General features: G+C 42.4%; 2 protein-coding genes and 1 long non-coding RNA gene across 10 annotated transcripts; 2 read left to right on the top strand and 1 right to left on the bottom strand.

Moving 5' to 3' along the window:
* Positions 1–387: 387 nt before the first annotated feature.
* Positions 388–6,234, top strand: LOC119337959 (beta-carotene isomerase D27, chloroplastic-like). Its single transcript, XM_037610241.1, has 7 exons — positions 388–904; positions 2,558–2,697; positions 2,933–3,025; positions 3,365–3,426; positions 3,998–4,104; positions 5,271–5,360; positions 5,452–6,234. The coding sequence occupies exons 1-7, from the start codon at positions 592–594 to the stop codon at positions 5,484–5,486; spliced, it is 840 nt and encodes a 279-aa protein (XP_037466138.1). The 5' UTR covers positions 388–591; the 3' UTR covers positions 5,487–6,234.
* LOC119337958 (pentatricopeptide repeat-containing protein At5g39350-like) lies at positions 4,025–11,501 on the bottom strand. 2 transcript variants are annotated; one of them, XM_037610240.1, is made up of 3 exons: positions 9,454–11,501; positions 7,100–7,177; positions 4,025–4,135 (listed from the first exon to the last, which is right to left on the bottom strand). In XM_037610240.1, the coding sequence occupies exon 1, from the start codon at positions 11,499–11,501 to the stop codon at positions 9,477–9,479; it is 2,025 nt and encodes a 674-aa protein (XP_037466137.1). In that variant the 3' UTR covers positions 4,025–4,135; positions 7,100–7,177; positions 9,454–9,476. The 2 variants fall into 2 exon arrangements, with proteins under 2 accessions (XP_037466137.1, XP_037466136.1); XM_037610239.1 differs by having other exon boundaries at positions 4,027–4,140.
* A 6,524-nt stretch (positions 11,502–18,025) lies between these two features.
* Positions 18,026–25,195, top strand: LOC119341910. Of its 7 annotated transcripts, none has more exons than XR_005165331.1 (9): positions 18,026–18,520; positions 18,718–18,862; positions 19,019–21,622; positions 23,370–23,478; positions 23,587–23,723; positions 23,824–24,276; positions 24,379–24,439; positions 24,527–24,618; positions 24,772–25,195. It is a non-coding gene; the product is annotated as an uncharacterized LOC119341910 (long non-coding RNA). The 7 variants fall into 7 exon arrangements; XR_005165330.1 differs by having other exon boundaries at positions 18,026–18,583; XR_005165328.1 differs by having other exon boundaries at positions 18,026–18,622.
* Positions 25,196–25,201: the final 6 nt, after the last annotated feature.

The raw sequence follows: 25,201 nt of genomic DNA, 5'->3' as shown, positions 1-25,201 counted from the left end.
TGTGTAAGCACCTGTGATACTTAATTTATGGCTCTGGGGCCTTTTGCAAAAAAAAAAAAAAAAAAAAACTTGCATATACGAAATGTTAGAATTGGTCGGTCTGGGGTCCAAGTTTGGTGCAACAGTTTAGATAGCAGCGTGAACGGAAGTGCAGACATATGTCGCCGTAGAAAAGAGCGAGTGCTCGGGAAAGTGTTGTTAATTCTCATGTCTATGGCATCTAAAAAAACATGTCCATGGATCTTTTCGCCTGGTCCAACTGACAAAAGGAGGGAGCATCAATAGCCAAAGCCCATTAGAAATTGACACAGCTCGCTCTTGTCCATTCCGACCGAGGTGAGGATCTCGTGTGGAACATGATGTTAGCCTTGATTCCATCGTCCCTCCACACCAAGATGCCCCCCTCCCTGCCGTTTGGGCTTTTCCTCCCCTCTCTCTCTATCTTTCTCCCATACAAGTCAAATCATAAGCCTAGTGATTAACATCCTACAAATACACCTTAATTCAACTCTTCCGCTTCTCCCACTCTACAAATATACCCCTCCCTCTCTGTCTCACACACACACACTCATAGTTAGACAGGCCATAAACATGGAGGCCACCGCACTTGTGCTCCTCCCTCACAGCCACAGTGGCCTCACGGCCAGAGCACCCCCATGCGTGGGCGGAAGAGGTGTCTCCTGCGTGACGAAGAAGAGCTACGTGAGGATCAAGCGGAGCTCCACGGTGCGAGGGGTCATGGCGAGGCCACAAGAGGCGACGCTAGCTCGGGTCCCGGCACCGGCGCCAACAAGGCCGGTGAGAGAGACTGCCGCGGTCACGACGACGACGACCGTGTACCACGACACCTGGTTCGACAACCTGGCCATTGGCTACCTGTCCAGGAAACTTCAAGAAGCTTCTGGTTCGTGCTCGATCGTATACATATTTGCCAGCTTTGGAATGATCCTCCATCCTTCATGTGGTTTTACCCTACCCATGCGAGTTTCGGCTGCATGCGAAGAGACATAATTTTAGTGAATGAATCAGTGTTGCTTTCATAGCTTTCATTAGCCCGCCCTCACGATCTTTGCATCGACTAGGAAGATGGCCGTGTGGCTCAGACATTTGTGTCCCACGCGGCCACACGTATTTGTGGAAGGTCTTTTTCTTTTTCAGATGGGAGCTGGTCGGATCTAGGGAGTATAAAAGTGGCTACGTCGACAAAAGAAAAGTTCGTGGTTAATTAAGTTGGACAAAACAATGATCGTAAAAAAAATGTTGAATTAAAAATGAGTAATTTGAGGTTAGATGCTTCACAAGAATAAAATGGGCATTTCCCAGATGCTTCTTTTCGTCGTTAGCTGATGGCCTTGCCACCTGACGGGTGCTACTATGGTCCATTTTTGTCAGTATAGACCGATTAATTTAACTTAGTTCACCAATAGTTAACTAATCAACGTTGATCACGTAATGCTAACCTTGGGTTGATGCATTCGTCCGTACGTGGCACGAAAATTTTGTGCTACACACATACAGTTGATTACTGTTGCTGTCCGTACTATATCTGTATATACGATCATAAATATTACTAGCTTCCTTTTTTTTCTGCAAAGAAGCCATATGTAGTGGTATTATGCATCTCGGTTTATGTCGCCCGGCTGGGTAGGACTTAGGCTCCACATGCATGTACATATAATGTGAGAGAACAAAATTCACTCGAGATTAGTCATGACAGAATAGAAGGAAAATATCAGACGATCAAACCGATTTGATAATATGTTGAAGAGCTTAGCTAGGCGAGCGAGTAGCATATGCATATACTCCCTCCGTTCCTAAATACTTGTCTTTCTAGGCATTTCAACAAGTGACTATATACGGAGCAAACTGAGTGAATCTACACTCTAAAATATGTCTACATACATCCGTATATAGTAGTCATTTGAAATGTCTAGAAAGACAAATATTTAGGAACGGAGGGAGTATATTGCAAAACAAGCGCAAGTGCGTATCAGCATATATAGCCAGGCAACTACGAGTGGCCATAACTTGCCGGCCGTATAAGAATGTGAGGTGCACACTCTAGGAATCTTTCAGTGGTGAGTCTGTCCTTTTTGTTCTTCTTCTTCTTCACACGATACTGCCTAATGGTAATGGACAAGTCAAACAAACACCATGTAGCAAATGGTTTCGCCTAGGAGCTAGCCACTTAGTGTGTCTACTATGTAGCAGCTGTAAATTCCTTCTGGCACTGATCAGATTTTTCGATGACGGTGTGACTAGACATGCGAATTACCATTCAGCGCGAGTGGTGAGCTATCTCAGAAACAATGACTAGGCACGCGAATTAGTACGTACCTATGACGTACCCCTGTTTAGTTTTTGCCCAGTTCGTTGATGGTACCCAAGAAAAAGTAGATATTTTTTCTAGACTAGAGGAAAGCGTCAGTATTAGTGTGCTGTTTGTTGTTCACTATAGTTTTCTACACTACAGTTTTAGTTAGATGTGGTCCAAGTTAAGGATGGTCAACACTTGCTGACTGACCTGAACATCATGTATCTATGTCATGTATGACAGGGATAAAGAACGGAAAACATGGCTACCAAGGATTAATAGAGGCCGCGGTGACAATCTCCAGAATCTTCAGGCTCGACACACAGTGCGAGATTGTGGCCAGCGCTCTCGAACGAGCAATGCCAAGCTACATCGTCACAATGGCAAGTACACCCCATGCATAATTAACTTCATAATAGTATTCAGATTTCAGCTAACTATGTTATCCCACCAGTGATTTTCTCAACAACAAAAAAAGTAAAAAAAAACTATATAGGATTTCAAAATTTTGCTTTCAAATTTATAAGCCTTCTTTTTGGACACGGATGGATGGGGAAACAGTACAAATGTCTCTACTTTTTACCTGGATTTTGGTTTGACAGAATTCTGTTTGGGCAGATAAAGGTGATGATGCCGCCTTCAAGATTTTCCAGGGAGTACTTTGCTGCCTTCACCACCATATTCTTCCCTTGGCTGGTTGGACCATGTGAGGTACTATATCAACAGATTTTCTCTCCTTGACATGTTCTTGCTCCATGCAATAAATATGCAATATTTCACTTCATAAAATAAGTAGCCTGCCCTCAAGGAGGGCATCATTCAAAGAAAGACTCCATGCTAGTGCTTCTGGTGAGCCCTGCCCAAAATGAACCGATATAAAGCCACATGCCAAGTTGATAAATACTGCAAAAGTGGTAGGATGTGGCTTGGATGTAGCAATATACAAGACATTTATAGTACATATATTAATATTTAATGCAGTCCCACATGGAATACACTCCCCACTTTGGATAAGTTTTCTGAGTGATCATTATTATGTCATTGAACAAGGTCAGGGAATCTGAAGTCGATGGAACGAGAGAGAAGAATGTGGTGTACATCCCCAAATGCAGGTAATTCAATCATAACCGAGGAACTGTTCCGCTGAGTAGCTAATGCTAAGGAAAATAATGCAAGAAAACAAATTTTCGGATGAGTTTAACTAGGTTGATATAAGATGTCCCAAATATACTGGTCCAAACGGTTGCTCTGAGCATTCATAGGTGCAAAAACAATTAACTTATTTTGAAATTAACAGCGCATGATTCTGCAACCATTGATTGAATGAATTTATTGCAGTATGTCCATCTTATACTCAAGTAAATCCACTTGAAAGAAAAGGCAAGAAAGTACTAAGGCTGACATGCCACTTGTATTGTCCATGTCGCAATTGTGGCAAACTGATGTTCCTACTCACACTCCACAAACTGCCTATGCGAATAGATGAAAAATATCTTCTGAAAATAAGAAGAAATGAAAAGTAAGAGGCCAATGCAACATACTAACACTACCCATGCTTGAGACACTATCCAAATTAACACTGGCATAAGGAATATTTACCAAGGTGCAGAGTGCAGACATACCAACAAATCTTGACGTAAGTGGTGCTTATCTTTCTTAATTTGTTATCTTACTCGGCGACAGGTTTCTGGAAAGCACCAACTGTGTCGGTATGTGCACGAACCTTTGCAAGATCCCATCCCAGAAGTTTATGCAAGATTCGCTTGGAGTTTCTGTGTACATGTCACCCAGTAAGCTTCCTTTGCTCTGATCCACGATAGGCTATCCTGAATAGTGAGTATATCAGTGGGTACGCAACAACTGAAATATAATCGGTTCGAATAGAAGTGAAATGATAAAATTAATATTCCGGCCCTCTGAATAAATTCAGCAAGAGATTAATGGATTATCACTTAAGATATTGAAACCTGAAAGTGTATCTTAACTACCCTGGTCAGTGACCAAATTATAATGCAAGTGTAACAGTATACTACTAATGTTGACTTCAGTGAACTTAGAATGACATCTTTCCACTTTAAGTAGTGCTATAATAGGTCCCTAGCCACCTAAATGTTTAGACTAGCCCTTGAAGGGAAATGTTAACTCAAAGCATCCATGATATCAAGATTCTCATATGAATAATACAGAACCCGATACTTAAAGAGATCTCATACTTAAATAAGACCTTGCCATCTATACCTAGGTTCTTTACCTTTTTTTGGTTATGGGAACCACAGGCCACCATTTGAGGAACAAAAAGGGTTGGAGTGGGACCAACGTGTTTGCAGGTCACACATTAATTGCAAGTGTTGGACAGAAATAGGGCTAGAGGAAGGGGGGCTGGCAGACAAGTTGTACTGTCTATTCCAACTGTTCCACAATCCAGGACTAGACATACACAGTATAGGCACCTTCGCTTTAAAGTGCAGGGCCATCATGTTTCAAATATCAGAGGAATATGGTTCAGTCTCACTTATGAGAAGCACTTGCGAGTGTTGGTTCTTCCAGGGTGATTCGCTGTATATTTCAGATGCAACAATCATTGTTTCTAGGTCATATGATGTTGATATTTTATGACGGCAGTCCACCCAACTAGGATCAACTTGAGTTGGGATATGCAAGGCATGATTCTCCTTTTGTGCTTTAGAGTACATAGTTCCAGGGGCAGCCAGTGAATGTTGCTTACTGCCACTACAAAAGTGCTAATTGTCTTACCCCTTGGGGCTTCACTCCTGTATATTACAATGGAGCGTTTCCAACTCCATGTCTGATGCCCACAAAACCAAATAATCTATTCTTTCTTTATCTACTTTCTTTTATTTGGAATAAGTTCAAACAAGCCCTTAAGGACGTTACTAGTTAATTAAGAGGAAATAGAATATTACGTACTTATGTCAATCATATTGTTACTGTTCAGATTTTGAAGACATGAGCTGCGAGATGATCTTTGGACAGCAACCTCCTGAAGATGACCCAGCACTGAAGCAGCCCTGCTTCAGCACAAAATGTATGGAAGTCCCCAAATGAGACATTCAACACATTCAACATAATCAACAAATATTCTTCTTAAGTTTTTATGCTTTTTGACTTTTATGCAGGTATCGCGAAGCAGGACTATGGTGTGAATTGCTAGCATACTTGATCAGATAGAAATCATTAGTGATTAAACACTCCCGAAATATAGTGAAATGCCCACAGCTCCATAGTTATATTTTTCTTGAGAAACTTGCAGAAGGCATTTTTAATACATTCAACTATTACGTCAAATTGTTACCCAGACTCCCAGAGCAGTCTAAGATGAAATGAAGAGCAGAGAAAATCATCATATCACTCAGACCAAGAAATATGTAACTTCACTTGGTGGATCATGTTGTATACTTATATGATGTGTATAGTTGTTCAGTAAACACTTACCCAGTTACCACCAATGTGCATCCACATCAAGTCCGGACCGGTAAAAGAAGAAATTAGTTCAGATCGTTGGTTCAATCTTTGTAAGACCAAGACAAAGTCTGCTCGGACTGTGAAGGTTAAAAGAGTGTAATCATCAATGTGCTCTGGCAATTGTTGAAGTAGCAACATAGGCGGGCATTGAAATATGATTTTCGGCAACATCAGGAACACCTAGTAGCAATCCAAGACGAGACAATCCAGGAGGAGGCTACAATTTGGTAGATGGCAAGAGTCAAATGATCGAGGGAGTTGTGTGCATCTCTGAAAGCGCAAGTTTCAACATGATGGCCTTCATAATACTAGTCCATTTTACTGTTTCTTTAGTTTCTTGTAGTTTACTAGCCTGTTTCGTCTATCTCGCACAAAGTCTCATGTTCACAACCTTGTAAAATTTCAAGCCATCTAATAGGAAACCATTACAATTCTCAGCTAAGGTTGGTGTTTCAGAATAGGTTATTTTCTTTATCTTTTAAGTTTCATATATTATTTGATCTCTGTTTTGAAGAGCAGCATGTCTTATCTCTTACATAATCGAGTTTGTTAGAGAGGCTTTATGTGAAGACGGGACCTCATACATTTAGGCCAGCAAGAAAAAAATAGAAAAGTGCGCCCAAACCTTGCAGGACTCAGAGCCTTGCGTTATGGCCATGGAAGAGCCTAGCCGCGCGATCGATTGAGGACGAGCTCTCCAACTACCCTCTTGTGTGTGTACACACACACATACACACACCATTCTAAGGTATAGCAAATGTGCACCAACACAAAAAGAGGGGCAACGCTGAAAGCAAGCTTTATTTCGGGGATGAGAAGGTTATCTATCTTGATACAACTCCGTTATTATTATGAAATTTCTTGTTTATGTCAGTAGTCTGGACTCTGGAGTTAATTTCGTTTATTACACTGTTCACTCACTCGTACACAGGCTCAGACCACACCTGCAGAGAGTGGAGCTAGAGGCAAAAAATAACATGAGGGCATCACTTTGCGCTTATGAATTGTGATACATTTTAGCCCAGAGTTTCTGACAGTACATTATGCAATCATAAGATTTTTACCAGTTAATTACATACTACTAGAACAGGATATTACATCTACTTGGCAGAAAGTGCGCAACATTTTTTGAATATACGAAGTTGGCAGTGGCATATATCTAATTAATCCATCAATCTCATACTTCTAAGTATCTTCTGGTATTTTGTAAAACAATCCGCCAAAAACTGGATCACACTTACAAACACTAATATCTATTAAGGGAAATAAGTGTCTCAGAAAGGAGGGAAAATAGTTCAGCACCTTGTTAGATTGTGGGATAAAGCTCCAGAGAAGTTGTTCTTGGTCCGAGAAAAAGGAAAAGGGTTCCGCATCCTGATTCTGGAAACATTGGTAAATAAATCATGACTGACTTGACCAAAAAGTAAAAAGTATCACAGCTTCAACATTATTACAGAAAAGAATAGTTGGGATCTACCAGCCTGAAGATGCCACTTTCTGGGACCTAGAGCACTTACAGAATATATTCACATAAAGAATTCATACAACACAACAAAGTCAAGACAAGGATAATCATCATTCAGCACTACCGACATGGCATGTACTATTAACATGTTTTGGCTGCTGAGTTATTTCTGTGGCTTGCTTTGATAATTCTACTGGCGTTGAAACTGACACTGCTCAGAACAGTTCCTGATCCCTCACTGAATGTGCCACACAATAATATGTATTTTTTTCATAGTAATAACTACCAAATGAAAAACATTCTCTCTTTCCCTAACACTTATTTTCCAGCAAAAGCATATAAACTTGTATGGTTACAGTAGTACTAGTACCGCAAATGGTGCACAGATAAATTTAACATTAAGGAGATGTACCATGTTTCTATTTATTAATATTGAATATCATTAGAGATGCAAATAAAAAATGTTAGCATTAAACAAGGTCCCCGGTTTCCTAATTTATAGTCCGCAAAAGATAAATCTCCAAAAAAATTAGATTTAAGTTTAGTGAGGGGATAAAATCATATCTCAAAGTATGTTCTCAACATGCAGACACGGTCACTACTCCCTCAGTCCTGAATTAGTTATCTTAGATTTGTCTACATACGGATGTATCTAGACACATTTTAGTGTTAGGTACATCCGTATCTAGACAAATCTAAGACAACTAATTTGGGACAGAGGGAGTATTTCACAATCCTTCAGTGCTATTGAAAAGGAATTTAGAAATGGAACTATATGGAGTTCTGGAGCTTATGCCTTTTGGGCTCATGGCATTCTTTTAAGTTTCAGACATATTGTACTCCCTCCGTCCGGAATTACTTGTCATCAAAATGGATGAAAATGGATGTATCTAAAACAAAAATACATCTAGATACATCCATTTCAATGACAAGTATTTCCGGACGGAGGGAGTATCATGATATCAAATCTAAGACAACTAAGTATTTTGAGACGGAGGTAATAGAATGCTAATACTAATCTTTCATTCACAGAGGTAGCTGCACAAAATTTCCTAGCGAAGGGACTAAGATAGAACATCTAGCAACTCACATAGAGACGTGTGCCTTCCAGTTACTTAAAAGGACAGACCCAGTGCTAGAAGCTCCCACACCAGGGGGATCTGGGGAAGGATTATACGAGGCAAGCCTTACCCCTGCAAGTGCAATGCAGAGAGGCCGCGTCGAAACCAGGACCTCTTGGCAGAAGTGGGGAGTACTTCACCACTGCGCCAGGCCTGTCCTTCGTCCATTCCAGTTACTTGAGATATAAAAATAGAACAAGAAATGCCAAAGTGCAAATAAACAATAATCCCCTCATAAATCATTACTCCTATAAAGACGTCAATGGTGGCGGTTCATCACCTTCTGGCTCCTTTCTGTTGTGAGCCGTTAATCTATTACAAACGTCTGAGATGGTGGTCATGCTTGCCACCAAAGTTGGAATAAAAGCAACATGTTGGGTCGTCTAACTTGATTCATCCATAGTAATGCACAGGTATTTACCTAGTATTGAAAATATTCAATCTTGAGATTTTAGCATCACGACCAATCCCCCTCTTGAGTTTTTGTCCTTCAAACTACTTTTCCCACTGAGTACCTTAAAAATATCACACCTGGACTAACTATTAACACTCAACACATGGTCTAGTCATTCATTTGATGTTGTTTTTCGAGAAGATGCAAAAGAATTTTGTGTTACATTTCATTGAAAAGGAAGGGTTAATCTTATGTCACACTCTAAGGTTTTGTTGGGTTCACAACTTATAGTTCTATCAGTGGATGTATTTGTGAATTGTAATTAAAATATAATTGAAAATCTCATGCTCAAATAGCAGTTCCAGAGTGTTGAAGCAAAGGTGCATGCCCTAACTGGTGTCACATCAGTAGTATTTTCCACGTGTACAAATAACTGTGCTTAAGGTCAGTGGTTTGAATACGAAAGTAAAACTAATTTCAACAAGGCAAAGAGCTGTAAGTTGGATGACTTGAGTATTGGTTATGCTAAAAGAACTATGAAACATTACCATTAAATGGTAAGAATATGATACATCTAGACAATAATATCAGAGCCTGCTTTAGAACTGAGAACATGATAGATGAAATATAAACAGAGGTGAGAAAAGAGGACGATTTAACCATATTTGAGCCATACCATCTAGCATGTATTTGCAACATTTAGCCACCTTCAGTCCAGCTGCAGCCTGGTTTCGAGTCTAGCCCTCTTGACAATGATAGTCTAAGGATATTATCAGCACTATCCCTTCTCCCAAGCGAGATATAAATATCAGCAAGCATTTTATAGTTGGCTCGATTTTCTGGATCCAGAGACAAGAGATGTCTGGCAGCTGCTTCTCCAATCACCAAATCCCCAGATGAACGGGAAGCACTTAGCAATATCCCCCATAATATATGATTGTCTACACGTTCAGAAACAGTACTTTTTATCAGGTCATATGCATCAGCCAAGCGTCCAGTACGACATAGCATATCAACAACACATGAAATATGCTCAACATCCGGCTCAAGACCATATTGCTCTTCCATGAACTTGAGCAAGTCCATTCCCTCTTCAACAAGACCTGTGTTCTTACATGCAGACAGCACAGCAAGAAAGGTGTAGCAGTTCGGTTTCACTTCTGTTTTCTTCATCAACTCAAAAAGCTGGACAACTTCAGCAGCATGTCCATTCCAGGCATATACCTGAATCATAGAAGTCCAAGAGATTACATCCTTGTCCACAATCCCACTAAAGGTGTCAAATGAATGTCTAAGATCCCCGCATCGACCATACATGGTGATGAGTGAATTAGCAATTGTCCTTTCACTCTGGAAACCTCTTTTAACGATCTGACCATGTGCTTCCATCCCCTTCTTCAGTGATGGAATCGAACAAATCATAGGTAGGATCTCCAAGAATGTGACAGCATCTGGATCAATGCCTACCCTCTGCATTTCCACTGCAAATCCTATTGCCTTTCCCACATGCCCGAGAACTCCACAGCCTTTGATCATGGCATTCCATGCAACTATGTCATCTCTCATTGCTGCAACTCCATGTAGAAGAGCAATTGAAGAATCTACCTGTCCACACCTTGCATACATATATATCAGTGCAGTTACCAAAGATGGATCTCTATTGAATTCACTAGAATCAGCCAGCACATAGCTTTGTTCAATCCATCTTCCTTGTTTCCACTCCCCCAGCTCAGCGCAGGCCGCAATGACATTAAGCAAGATGGACCTAGTGGCCGACACAGTCGAATTTGACAGCATCCAGTGGAAAAGGTTAAGGGCAGAATTTGGTCGTCCATTCCGAACAAGCCCACCAATCATCGTACTCCAAGTGATGGAATCTTTCTCCTCCATCTGACGAAACAACATCACAGCCTCCCTCAAACAGCCGGAGTAAAGATAAAGCTCCAGGAGAGCGTTGCAAACACAGACGTTAAGGTGGAAACCAGACCTAATCACAACAGCATGCATCATATAGCAGACCTTCCAAGAACCATAGATTGCAAACCCGGAAACCAAGCTCACCAGTGTCGCCTCAGTCGGAGACACTCCATCCACCATCCTCATCCTTGCAAATAACCTGAGAGCCTCTCCCATGCAATTCGCACGGGCATATCCAGCAATGAGGGCATTCCACACCACATCATCACGGTGCGGGATTTCATCAAACACCGTAAGAGCAGCCTCCATGTCACCTGCTTCAGAATACATTACGACCAGCGCCGTCCCGACCAGGAGGTCGGTCGAAAGCCCTCTGGAGCACGCTTCACTCCCGATACGCCGGCCGAGCTCAAACTCCGACGCGCGAGCGCACGCCGTCACGGCGAGGTGGTACGTGTGGCGGTCGGGCGGGCACGCCATCTCTCGGAAGACACCGACCGCCAGGCGGGGGAGGCCGAGAGCGAGGTACCCGCGGATCATGGCGTTGTAGAGGAGGGGCTTGGGCGGCGGCGCCGAGACGGGGAGCGACGCTGCCCGGGGAAGGGGAACAGCGTCGAACGCCCTGCGCGCGGCATTGGCGGCGCCGAGGCGGAAGTAGCGGGATACGAGGAGGGAGACGACGTAGCCGTTGCCGGCGAGACCCGACACTACGGCGAGGGCGTGGGGGCGGCGCACGTCGCCGGCGGCGGAGATGGAAGCGGCGAGGGCCTCTTTGAGCGCTTGGTACTGGTAAGTCGCGACGGGCATGTCTTGACAGGAAAGAAAGCAGGGAGATTACTTTCTTAGTGTATATAAGGGGAATACTTATACTTTCTTAATATTTTGTTTTATTTTATTGAGAAAATCATACTGTATTTTCTTTCAGGAGAATACTTATACATTTTTTTGAGTGTAATAAGGGGAATACTTAGACAAGAGTGTTGTGGCAGTTGGAAATTTGGTACTCCCTCCTGTTCAAATTAATTGACAGTCCTTCAGGGGAGAGATTAAGAAAATTTTACTTTGAGGCTTTCAGTGAAGGCATGGCAGTTGGAAACATGGCCATTCCAAGGAAGCAACTAGTTAGAGGGAACAGCCGTTTTTGGCTCTGGAGTGCATATACTTCTTGATTATAGTAAATTAGTAGAACGCCCGTGCGTTGTCACGGGCTTTTAATTTATTTATTTTTGATTACTCATATAATTTACAATCTTCATCAAAAAAAATCATCGGAGAAATTGATAAAAATGTATGTATCTAGAATTAAAATACGTCTAGATACATCAATTTCTCTGACAAGTATTTTTGGACAGAAAAATAATGTTATATTTCACATGCATAGAAATGATAGCTTATAAAATTGGAAAATAACTTAAATCCACTTCACCTACAAGGTAATTTGATTATATACACAGAGAGACATGATGCGCTTAAGATATTATATATTACAAACTAAGATTTACTTGATGCTCTTAAGATATTCTATTACAAGGTAGGAATGCTGTCTTTAGGTTCATGTGCACGATACTTCGACAAGTATAATAAAAATCTAGGCTAACAAGCCATCACATTCATCCATGCAGATTAAATTATCTTGACCGTAAACTTTAATTTTTATATAGGGTTCACGGGCACCCAGGAGCTCCTATGTATTTTTTCCATCAGGTACACCACAACATTTTCCTTCTCCATTGCTCGCCCTGCACGATCAGCCACTATTTTGCACAATTGTAACTACAACCATAATTCTTTGTAGTAAAATTGCAGCAGCGACTTTAACTACAATAAAAATTTCACATCACATGATGCAACATAATGAAGGAAGGTAAACCTAGAAAAGACACGGCAGGCAATCTACATGTATTATTGATAGATAAAATAGTTTCATTTGAGAAACAAAATAATTTCATAATCAATACATGCCCGTGATCTTATAATACATAAACATGTTCATAAATGACCCTAGAACAAATAAAGCGACCTTCCTATACATACAGAATATAAAACTCAAATGGTCAAACCTAGTACCGACAACTACATAACCTCCAAAACTTCCATAGTAGCCTAGTACGTCGGACACTTGCAGATTTGAAAGGCTGGCAAGCTGAAAGCTACATGCATCACAAAAGAAACATCAGAAAATTCTTACAGAGATAACAAGAGTGTCCAAAGAGCCGAAGTTAAGGTTGAGATGCATCTTTGCTGCTTCACGGTGAGATCAAGCAGTTGTAAATATGTCCCGGCCCGACTCTATCTCTCCATGTGTGTCACTCTCATTTCTCTCTGACAAAATTAAAAAGAACTTGTCATATATATCTTTCCTTCTCTACAGAACGTCTAGTACAGTATTGAAGGTTACATCCCTTGAAGGAGAGATAACACTCACAATATTGTAGGCTACATATATTTCATGATAAAGAGCCCCTTCGTTACAAGGGGATAACAAAATTCCGGCCTTCAAATCAAGACCCTGAGAGCATAATAAATATATAACGTTTTTGTGTAATGTACATCCCACCATCTTAATTCAAATCAAATAAAAGTGATTGCTCATTGGACTTAGGACACCACTCCGCACAATCTTAAGAAAACATGGGCTCTATTTTGAGTAACCCACAAAAGTTAATAAAACCACTTCGCCTTGTTTGATCTTCACCAACATTTACAGTGTGATTTCTTCTGGTCTGATTCGCAAAAACATGGACTAATAATTAGGCATCACATTCAGAGCTCGATCCATACCTACATCTAGCTGAGTATTGTCTAACAGTTCATGATCTACCATTAAACAACATATGTGAAACTCAGAACCAACCACGACTTACCTCCAAGCTACCCACACTTTTCCTTTCTCATAATTGACGAAGCGACACTGCTTCTCATCAGTTTCACCTTAGCCTCCCGTTGTCGCTCACCACCTCCTCACCATTGCCGTCTGCCCTAGGAAGTGGATGTGGTGACCTGTAGCAACCAACAACATAACTTTAGGCCTGCAAGATGTTAAGGAGCCAGCCCTTGACCTACAAGGCTACAACATGTTCTATACGAATGAAGCTCCCACAGCTCTTCGCCCTTGGCCTCCCCGCCTCGCCCAGCTCCTCCTCCCCATCGTTGGTCGTCGTGGCAAGGAGGCTGCAACCAGAGAGGTGATGTTCTTTGGAGGGACAGAGGCGGCGACCTATGGCGGTGGCTGGGAGAGCTGGAGCACGAGGCGACGACGACCATTGAGGTGACACACTTTGGAGGGTTGGAGGCACCGTGTGGAGGCCGCAGTGTGGTGGAAGACGACCATGGCGTGCCGCGTGCCGCGTGCATTATAGATACCAAGAATCAATGCCATGCCAGTGTTCTTGATAGTAATGCTACCAGTGCCGTACAAAAAATGTGGACAAAAGGTAACAGTAAATATTTCTTTTTGTTAAAAAAGGAAATAAACTAATGAAACAAACAATGCAGAAACACATTTGTAGTAATGTATAGTAGTTTTTACTTGCAGGGAATATAAAAAAAGAAGTAAACTTTAGTAAAATGGAAACCCACAAATGGAAATCTAGCAATACTTCTACCAATTGACAAGCATCTTGTTTAGTTAACAGGGGCACGTGTGATTTTGCTCACAGATAGAGCAAAGGATTAAAAATCTTGAACAACTGCATGCTTTTTTAATCTAGAAAAATCAAGCAAAGCTCATGTGTGAGTATAAGCTATACGGTTCAAAACTGTTAGGACACGTTTGTAAGATTTGTCAATTTGTTACAATGCTAGCTATTTTTTTAACAGCCAAATGCAGATAGGTACTACAATAAAAAAACAAAAGCATTAAACTACTGATGTATCTCACAGTACTTTGTACCACTTTTGCCTTTGTAAATCCGGGTACATGATCTCGTAGATCATAAATTAACTTAATATACCGCATGCACAAGATACCATCAATTTCAGAATTAAAAAAAAGTATATGTGTCATTATAATTTCCGTTCTGAACGGCAAACCGGTAATATATTTGGAAAGGTCATGAGGAATTGCACCATTGTTCATATTATAGCCATACTTTGCCTAGTGAAAATTATTTCTCATATCATGTGTAAAAACACGTAGAGTATCTAGAGCAGAATGAACAAAATGAAAGATCAATTTCATCATCTAGCAAACTACTTTGACAGAAAGCATATTATCCAGCTAAAAATGACAGTGAAGACAGATCACTAAGAATCGTACGTGTACCACTCTCATCCTCGCTCAGCCCCATGGTCTCCAGCAGCACCAGCAGTGCGTGTGTCTGTGCGCGTGCGCGCGTCGCTCGTGCTCCTTTGATGTCTATGCGATGGCTGCCACACAACGGCCATGCCACTGTACAATGCCGCTGATAAATGAAATCAAGTTAACATGTTTAGGACGTATATGCCACAGAAATCCCAATCATTATAATTTCCATTCTGAACGGCAAACCGGTAATATATTTGGAAAGGTCGTGAGGAATTGCACCATTGTTCATATTATAGCCATACTTTGCCTAGTGAAAATTATTTCTCATATCATGTGTAAAAACACGTAGAGTATCTAGAGCAGAATGAACAAAATGAAAGATAAATTTCATCATCTAGCAAACTACTTTGACAGAAAGCATATTAACCAGCTAAAAATGACAGTGAAGACGGATCACTAAGAATCGTATGTGTACCACTCTCATTCTCGCTCAGCCCCATGGTCTCCAGCAGCACCAGCAGTGTGTGTGTCTGTGTGTGCGCACGTGTACGCTGGTGCTCCTTCGATGTCTATGCGATGGCTGCCACACAACGGCTATGCCACTGTACACTGCCGCCGCCTCACTCATTGTTTCCTTGCCAGATGCTGCCACCGGCCTCCACCATGCCTCTCCATCTACCCATCCCAATTGCCACAGCGGGATCGCATCGGCTCGCGCCAACAAATGCCTGTGGGCGTCCTTCCTCTCCACATACTTTGGGCCCTGTTTGGAGTACACCCTCATAACCTGCAATATTTCTTGTGCTCAAAGTTGCCTTCTGCTACATTTTCACAATGCCCATGATGCCTCCTAATAAGTTGTCCACAAATTTGAAACCATAAATCATATACTGTAGTATGCATCGCTAGATGAGGTAACTTTGAACCAGCAAATGAAAGCATACCTTTCTGAGAACTCTATTCTCACACTTCTCACACATTTTACGGGACTTGATAAAGCTTTGATCTGAGAATAAAATTTAGTTAATACTTAAAAACTGTAACTAATGATGAAAGAATCAAGGTGCTGTTAAATAAATCGAGACAAAAGGATGATTAGCTAACCTGTGATATTGTTTCCAACAATTAGGATTGAGTCAACCATGTATACAACTCCAGCTACAAGATTCCCTAAACAACGAAAAACCCAATTCAATATACAAGCGTCAATTTGCCTGTCTTGTAACATCATAGAAGCTGCCCTGCAGTAAAAATCATATTATATACACTCTTGGATGTTTATACACAGTGCAGAATATCTACAATAATTGAGGAGAAAATATCCTTATAGAACAACTATAGATTACAATTGCAAATCATTATCAAGACACCTAAAAAAGCATGTCTCTATATAGCCATTACCTCCTCATTGTTACGTTTGTCATCAAATTGACAACCATGCTGTACCCGGGGGATAAGGTGAGTTTGCTCGGGGCTAATAAATAAGATGAATATTGTCACAGAAAAAATATGGGAGGAAAGGTTTTTACCGCAGAAGAAGCTGACACAATGTTGAGCACACTGAACAAAAAGGAAGATGATGGTGATCCAGTACAAAATCTGGGCCATCCAGCCGCCATGGTGGAGCTTGTCGCGAGGGTCCTTCTGGTCCTTGATGCCGGCTAGGACGGTGAAGCAGAGGAAGTCACCGAGGATGAAACATACTACTATATTGAACACAATATATCGAATTATAAAGCACTATCATACTATATATTTTTACAGCACGATACTGCAGTAGCACTTTTACACAATCACACTATTGCTAGTCCATTAAAAAAACAGAGAGGTACATGCCGCAAAGAAAAACATGTACGAAAGTGAAGTAGCCTCATACTGAAGCTTCCCATATGTAGTGTTGCAAGGCCAGAAGAAACTTGATTGTTTGGATGGCGATGTAAAATACCATGGAAGTGGATAAATGAAATCAAGTTAACATGTTTAGGACGTACGTGACCACAACCTTCCTCATACCGGCCACACTGCCGACGAGGTGGCACTGCTTCCTGTGTCCAGGAGTGACTTGATGCAACGTCGAGGCTGCCAGACACCAATTCCAGACCCCGATCAGTAAATCAACCAACCGAGGCGGCATCCAACTGCCATTCACCGGCAAGGAGTCACAAAAACTCAGCGAGGAAGGGGTTTGCGTGGTATGTCACCTTAGTGAGGTTGCTGCCGCAGACGAGAAAAATACGCACCCATGCTGTTCCTCCTCCAGCGCGGGTCCTCGCCCTCCTCCGCCGCGGTGGAGACCATCGTTCCCCTTGTCTCTCGTTCGCCGCGTCGCCAGCGGAGGAGGAGCCGGCGGTGGCGGTGTGGGATCTGGGATCTCGAGGGGATGGAGAGACGGTGGCGGCGCAGCGATCTCGAGGGCATCGAGAGACGACGGCGACGGCGTTTAATCGAGGAGATCGGCAGCCAACGGCGGCGCCGCTTACTCGAGGGGATCGAGAGGACGACGGCAGCGACGGGAGGGGATCGAGAGGACGGCGGCGGTGACGGGAGAGGATCGAGAGAAACGGCGTTCCTCCTGCCGGGTGATTTTCTTGGGGTGCGTGCGAGGGGTGGGGTGAGGTGGGGTGGGGAGGTGACAAAAAAAACAAAGAAAAAAAAGGACGAAAAAAAACCGTCTCTGATGGGAGGAAAATTGACGGACGGATACCACCAACTGCTCCATCTCTACTCCTAATGTCTCACTTGATAGGTCGCGTTCCGGGTTTTATTTGCGTCCCACCTTATCCGGGTTTTTTTATACCTATTTTGGTACCTTCTCCCACCTCACGCTGAGCCGCCATGAACCAAAAAAAACTCGTACCGAGTCCGCACCCGCCCCCGCGCTCTTCAGGGCCTAACCTCCAATCGCACCCAAGACAGGCGAAGAAAAAAAAATCTACGAATATTAACCAGCGAAAAAAACCCTACAAAAATTAACCAGCGAAGAAAACCATGACAGGATCGTGCGTGCCTACGAGCGAGGCCTCCTGCCCTCGAGCGCCTATTGACGCACGCCCTAGATCAGATCCCGCGGACGACTGCCCCTCCTCATCGTCCCCCCGCCGCCCCTCTCCTTCGATCTGATCTCCTTGGCGCCCCGCCGTCGCCGGCGACTCCTCGGCTCCTCGCAGTCGCCGTCACATCAGACGCCGGCCACTCCTCCGCGGCCTCACGTTGTCGTCCTCTCCTTCGCAAGGAACACCCGACCCTTCCTCCGCGGCCTTGTGACGCCGACCACTCCTTCGTGGCCTCACGCTGCCCTCCTCTCCCTCCTTCCTTCGTCCAAGGCCAGGACTTCCCCTCCCTGACCCGATCTGACGGAGAGAGGGCCAAGCCTTGCCACTCCAGTGGTCACTTTGGCCAAATCCGGTCGGGGGAGCCACCGTAGAGCCTCAACGTCGGCGCAGCAGCAGCAGTCCTTGCGACGGTGGGTGCCGGAGCTCGTCAAGCAACTCGCCGTCGGCGGCCACGACCACCTCATTCCCTGCCGTGTGTCTCCGTCAACTACTGTGGCATTGACGACAGCGAGCTAGGAGCCTACGAGGTAGACGCCCTGCTGACTATGTCGTCAAGGCCTCCACATGGCTCCTCTTGCGGCAAACTGCTGGTTGTTTGCCATGTCCTTGATCACCCTAATTTAATCCAAGTCAGGGTAGTCTCTTGCATTAAGCCATCTGGCTCTGCTCTGCAATTTCTCGAGAGAACGTTGTGGAGAACCTAACTCATGGATGCTTGGTTCAGTTTTTGGGATGAATTGATGACAAGGAGAGCACGTTGGAAATAGTGGAAGTGAAAACGGGAGAGGATGATGGGAACGATCAAGTACATCACAATCATCGGCTTCATGTGGCACTCCTACACCAACGCAATTCAGGTTTGATAATTGGTGAGATATACCATGTCGTGGTTTATACTCTTACTACTTGTTATCAATTCACTTGGCCGGATGAAACCCCATGCAAGATTATCACTTTCCCTCGTTCAATAATTTCTGGATTAGTCACTGAATCTTGTTTGGTTTGGTCTTTGGTTCTGTGATTAGATGAGGGTGGGTGCCATGGTCGTCTATGCTGGGCTTCTGCATGATCACATCTTCTACATGTTCGGTGCTGGAGTGGCTGATCTTGTGGAAGGGTTACGTTTTCCTCTTCTCATGGATTTTGACCATTGTTTTAGAGGGATTCGGATAATGGTTCTGGTAGTTACTACATTCATATTCTTTGGCATCCTCAAGCTGTTGGCTGGATCTATTGCAATTATTGTGATTTAAATTATGATGGCCTGCAGCATGCCTCCCTATATTTAAGGCAAATGATAATGGAAGTACACCTTCATGAACAAGCTAGCCGAGGTCTTGGAATTCCAACCTAGGTAAACAAGTGAACTCATTTAACGGTCTCCCCTTTTCTGGTGATGCAGGTATAGCTCATTCATTAAGGGCTACTCAGCTCTGTCTTTTTCTCTCTCTTTGGTGATTGGATTATATGCTACTCTGTGTTGAAGGATCTGTTCATGCTAAATTTAACAAATCTTATCATGTTTTCATAAATTATCTATTTGATTACTCTACGTGGAATGGTAAACATTTGTAGCATGATCAGGGTTTGATTATTTTTATCAGTGCACATACCTTCAAAAAATAAACCAATGGGGCTATCTTGTTCGTCTTTCTACTTATGTATGTATACATATGGGATGCTTTGTTAGTTCTGTTGTGCAAATAACCATTCTTTGTGTTGATGAGCTATGATAATGGCTCCCCAAATTACAATACTTGCTAAATGTACACTTTTGTTGCAATGAAATCCTATTTATAAACAGTATATTTTCCTAATGGATTGTGATTAAACTTTGTTGCTTTTACCCACTTTGGTGCTTCTTCAGTGTATATGTACTAAATCGTAAAATAAGATGATTGTATATTTTGCTTTATAGTACACCGGTTCATGAGAAGAATGCTGAGAAGATTCAGCTTGCTGTGCTAAATGTCATTCTGGCTTGACTCGATAATATCGTGGTAACATGGTGGAATATTTTATTTTTTATTGTAACAAACTGTAGTCAAATTCATCAGATATATATATACTTCCAGGATCGGAGGAACAAGTAGTTTTAGCCTTCTGTTTTCGAATTCTTAGTTTTAACATCTCTGTACTTGTTGAAGCTGTATCTTCAACTCTACATGAGCATAGTGATATGCAGTATAAAACATCTCCATTTTTTCCTTCTTTGGTGAGCATGGAATATCCAAATTGACATCTAGAGATAGATAAGTTGGTAGGGTAATGTTCACTAGCTTTTTTTAGGATCAAGATTGATGTGTTAATTTTCTTATCAAAGGATGATTAACGGAATCGTGGTATTGCGGCCAAAATATACTCTCTTCAGTTTGTTGGTAATGAGCAAAATGTAGTCCTGCTGTTAATGGGCTTTGGATTTGTGCGTGAAATACATTGTTGCATGCATGTTTCCTAAGTGAAAAATGTAATGGTTCTGAATATAGCTGGAGATGAATTATTTGCAGCATCCAGGCAACAACAGTGGCATGGATACAGTTAACAGTACTAGCAATTGATGATATTGTCATAGCAATTTTAATTTGGAAAAAATATGTGAGAGATTAGTCTTTTCTTTTCTTTCATGCAATGAAGAGAGTACAAAGTATACTACAATTTTTTGTAACCCACACAATGATTCAAGAAGCAGGGCCAAACAGGACCAATGAAGACGCATACAGTACTGTTCTTCATGATATGATGTTAATTTTTCCCCACAAATGAATTTAATATTAAATTCTTTGTGAGACAACTACTAAAATGAAGTAGTTTATGGGTTTGAAAATTCCATGTATTGTGCATATTTTTATGTGCGTACTTGACTCAGATGCAAGCTATTCGCAGTACGTATATTCTGAAAGAAAACATGACGTAGCTGCTAAATGCTCTCTGAAACATAGCATGTTTTTTAAAATACTCTATTTGCTTTGAATGAGGTTGCCTTTTGCTTTAAACAATTAACTGCATTCTGAAATACTTTTAAATTTGGCTAAGATTAAGAGATCTAGCAAATGAGTCCAAGTCTCAAAACCAGGTGCATCTTGAGTATTTCTCCTCCACGGCGGGTTGTCCATCTCCATATATAGTGGAGTGTTGCTCTTTCAAAAACATCTGGTCTATTTGAATGGCACATTACTGTTCCTAGTCTCCAAGAACCAGGTACATCTCTCTTGCCTTAGCCTCTTCTGATTATCCTTCCTGTTATTATGTAGGAAGCAGATTACCAACCTTCCAAGCTCTATATTCAGCCTTCCTTTCTCATTGCTCATACAAGTTCAATATATGAACATTCTTGTTACACTTAGTCCTTCTAGTTTCTTGAGATAACCATGTCTCAATTTTTTGAACAGCTACAGTACCTGTACAGTAAGAATCGAACTGCAAAGGAGCTGTACCATCTGTTGTTTCATGACTCCCTTATGCCCTTGCGAGCAGCGGCCACCATTGGGCAGGGACAGAGCCGTTGAGCGCCCTTGCTCGGTGGTCCACCACCCTTCTCGCCTCCCGTTCGACGCCTCTTCTCCACACCCCTTCGTTCGATGTGCTTCGACTCATGATGTACCAGAGTGGAGTCAGTATAGATATCAGAGGTGCACATGGGGTCCTCTTTAGTTTTTTTTCCTTAATTGTTAACCATCTCCAATTTTATGTCAACTCTACTTATTCCAGTTTCATAGTTGGAGGTATTAGATAATACATCAATTTATATCTATCGCCCTAAAGAAAATGTACATTGCTGATACAAATAATCTTTATTTTGTTTACAAACATGTAATGAAATCTACACTACGAATAAGAAGACTGAAGTATAGGACGCGCTCAGGGGTGTGCGGCAGCCCATGGCGGGCAAGGCGTGCTGCAGTGGGGTTATGGCAGCATTATGGTCATGAGAGAGCTAGCATGCTCTTTGGTATAAATTAGTTACCCTCCTGTGGGGTTATTTTTTATTCTAAGTATTAACATGCCTTCAAAATAATTCTGTAATAGGTATATAATTGCAGGTTGTTGTGTGAGCTGCACCTAAACTGAGAACTGAAACTGCAATGAATTACTTGAAACTTGGTGTCCTTATATTTGCCCCATTTGTTGGGGTTCAGTTTGACTAAAATGGACAGACCATGAGCTCCTTTAGGAACTTGTTGGGAAATGTCGCTTGTGTGGAGAGGCTGGAAATACGAAGACAAGTATGTGTTTGATTATTTTGAAGCTATTTAACATATTAGTGGTGTCAACGAGGGTAAGTCCAGGTTCCACATGTCAAGCTATATTAGTTTTTTCGCAAAGAAATTTCTCTTTATACAACAAGACAATACTTATTTGTGATTTTGCATGCCGTCGTGGAATTCTAGCGAACATGTCAATTTGTTCGTGATTTCGGACGTACAGTATTTGGGTCCCATGCACGAGGAGACATTGATAAGTTATTTCGGATATACATATAGACCGAACTAAATATGTATTTAGAGATTATAAAAGTGTGTGTTGTTTTGCAATAGTTTTAACCCACTCAACTGTATTATAAATGTGCAAAAAAAAATCTGGCCCGGTGGAAAGCAGAGTATTTAGCTAGGTGAGCTATAGACCAGGAGCTGGTGGGTGGCAGGGCAAGCACGCCGCTTCTCCTCTCTGTCTCCAGAGAGGCGCGTGCATCAAAAAATGAACATATCTGAGCCATGCGCCTTGCTTCTACTGATTTCTATAGAGATTGGCTCGCTTAGATTTTAGACTGGGCGGTTGCTGTCGAGGTCGCCAAGGTGATCCTACAGCACTGCCATGGGGATTGTTCGTGATTCTATCTGGACAAGCGGTGGTGGTGATTGGCTGGGTGGTGGTGTTGCCTTGGGGAGAGACAAAGTGAAGGTAAAAGCAAGCAAGATCGATGGTGCTGTCGTGGGGATAGCCAAAGTCAAGACTTCGACTACGAACTCGTCGCAACGAACCTGGACGCTACGAGCCTGATTCATGGACCAATGGAGGGTCTTGACGCTGTTAGGGTTGGGATAGGATGAATGTGGAGGGTGACGTGCTTGGTTGAGTGCCCCTCGAAGATTGTGTCCTCCCCGTGGACCTGTTTGTGGCCATCGTAGAGGAGATTGTGGCCCTTCCCCGATGAGCAAGAACAATGTAGGCGGCAGCAGGAGGTAGGGGTGGATGCGGGGATGTATGTTGATGGTTTCTTGAGGTTGCGATGTGGAAAGTCAAGAGCACGAAGTCGAAATCGGATAGGAGTTTGAGTTCTTGTTGGCCGTGGCTGGCTCCCCACTTTAGTGATGTATTTTTTCAGTTTGTTGAAGTTCAGTTTTTTGAACCTAGAGTGCCATTCGCAACATGTTTCAGGTGACCCAGAAGTTCCCTTTCATCATCATTTATAGAGCGTTCAGAGTTCCGAGCTCTGTCGACGTCGCCAGCCTTGTGAAATGCCAACTGGTCGTCGCTTCTTTCGGTGGTAATTCTCGATTCTTTGCACCCTTACATGCAGATTCAGAGATGAGTGTCAAATTCTTCAGACAAGTTCTGAGACAGAGCAAGATCCTTACATACTGCTTGTGTGCAGCTGACGGGAAACACGTAGATGTTACTGGACTGCAATTACCCGGCGTGCTGGATGACATGTTTGCATACACAGGACCGCTCAGTGCGGTTTTCAGCGAGGACTCTATGAGCCTGCACCTTTGGGCTCCTACAACACAGGTTTGGCTTCTAAAGACGACGCATTTTACCATCTCAAGTGTCGCCTCCGGTTCTATACTATTCCCGCTTATATGTAAAATGTTCCCAATATATCTTGCAGGATGTGAGTGTGTGGTTCTTAGATGGTCCGCAGGCCCTGCTCTAGAGATGGTGCAGCTCAAGGAGTCAAATGGTATTTGGAGTGTTACATGACCAAGAGAGTGGGAAAACCGATACTATTTATATGAAGTTGACGTGTATCATCCAACTAAAGCACAAATTCTGAAATGTTTAGCTGGTGACCTTTATGCTAGAGGGTATGTGGCTGTGCGCATTTCAGTTATGTAGTTCAGGGAGAGGAACTTTCCGCAGAAGAAAAAAGTTCAGGGAGAGGAAGAAACTAGCTTGTTGTTTATTTTATCAGCCTTTCTGCAAATGGACCGTGGACCTGGTTGGTTGACATTAACGATGAAACATTGAAGCCAGCTTCCTGGGATGAATTGGCCGATGAGAAGCCAAAACTTGATTCCTGCTCTGACATAACCATCTACGAATTGCACATTCGTGATTTTAGGTAAATTGTGCTGCTTGATTTACACAACTAAAAATCTGGCGGGGTTTATGCATATTCATCTTTGGAACTTACCTGTCTGTTTCCTATGCTTTTCAATTACAGTGCCCATGATGGCACAATGGACATTGACTCTCGTGGAGGATTTCGTGCATTTGCATACTAGGTCTTCAGAGTTGATTTACTAGATGTATTGCATTGCCTTTTTTCAACAGTATCTCATGCTGATTGCATATTGGAACCTATGGTACAGGCCTCAGCAGGAATGTTTGACTCATGTGCATTTGTTGCCAAGCTTTCATTTTGCTGGCGTTGACGACATTAAGAGCAACTGGAAATTTTTCGGTAAGAAAATATTTCTCTTTATAAAAGGTGGTAAGGCACTTTTGAGCTTTTGCTAGATGTCTATCATTTTTTTGTTGGATAGCAATGAGTGACAACTACTTATAAGTACTTGGTTTAAACTGCACCTCTTCATTTTCGTCTCATTTACTTCAGATTGACTTATTTGGTTATACGGAACTTCATTTACTCTGGCAAAGGAGTGTGAACTAGCAACATTCCCTCCAGGATCAGATATGCAACAAGCAGCAGTAGTAGCTATTCAGGAAGAGGACCCTTATAATTGGGGGTATTCATTTCACACTTCTTTTTCCCTGAAACATTCCAGATACTAATGTATCATGGTGGTGTTAATATCGGAAAGTTAATTATGTTCTTGCGAGTAAAATATTCTTACATATGGTCATATTTATGCTAAAGGTATGACTCTGTGCTTTGGAAGGTTCCAAAAGGAAGTTATGCAAGTGATTTCATCAGGAAAGAGATGCAGACGAGAGGAAGAGACCTCCCCCAAGCTCTGTCTAGGCGATGCACGGGCGACGGCCACCCTTCCTATTATTGCCTCCATGGCTGACTGATCATCCCC

The sequence above is a fragment of the Triticum dicoccoides genome, chromosome 7B (assembly GCF_002162155.2).
Source record: "Triticum dicoccoides isolate Atlit2015 ecotype Zavitan chromosome 7B, WEW_v2.0, whole genome shotgun sequence".
NCBI lineage: Eukaryota > Viridiplantae > Streptophyta > Magnoliopsida > Poales > Poaceae > Triticum > Triticum dicoccoides.
This window is presented reverse-complemented; position numbering and strand designations above follow the sequence as displayed.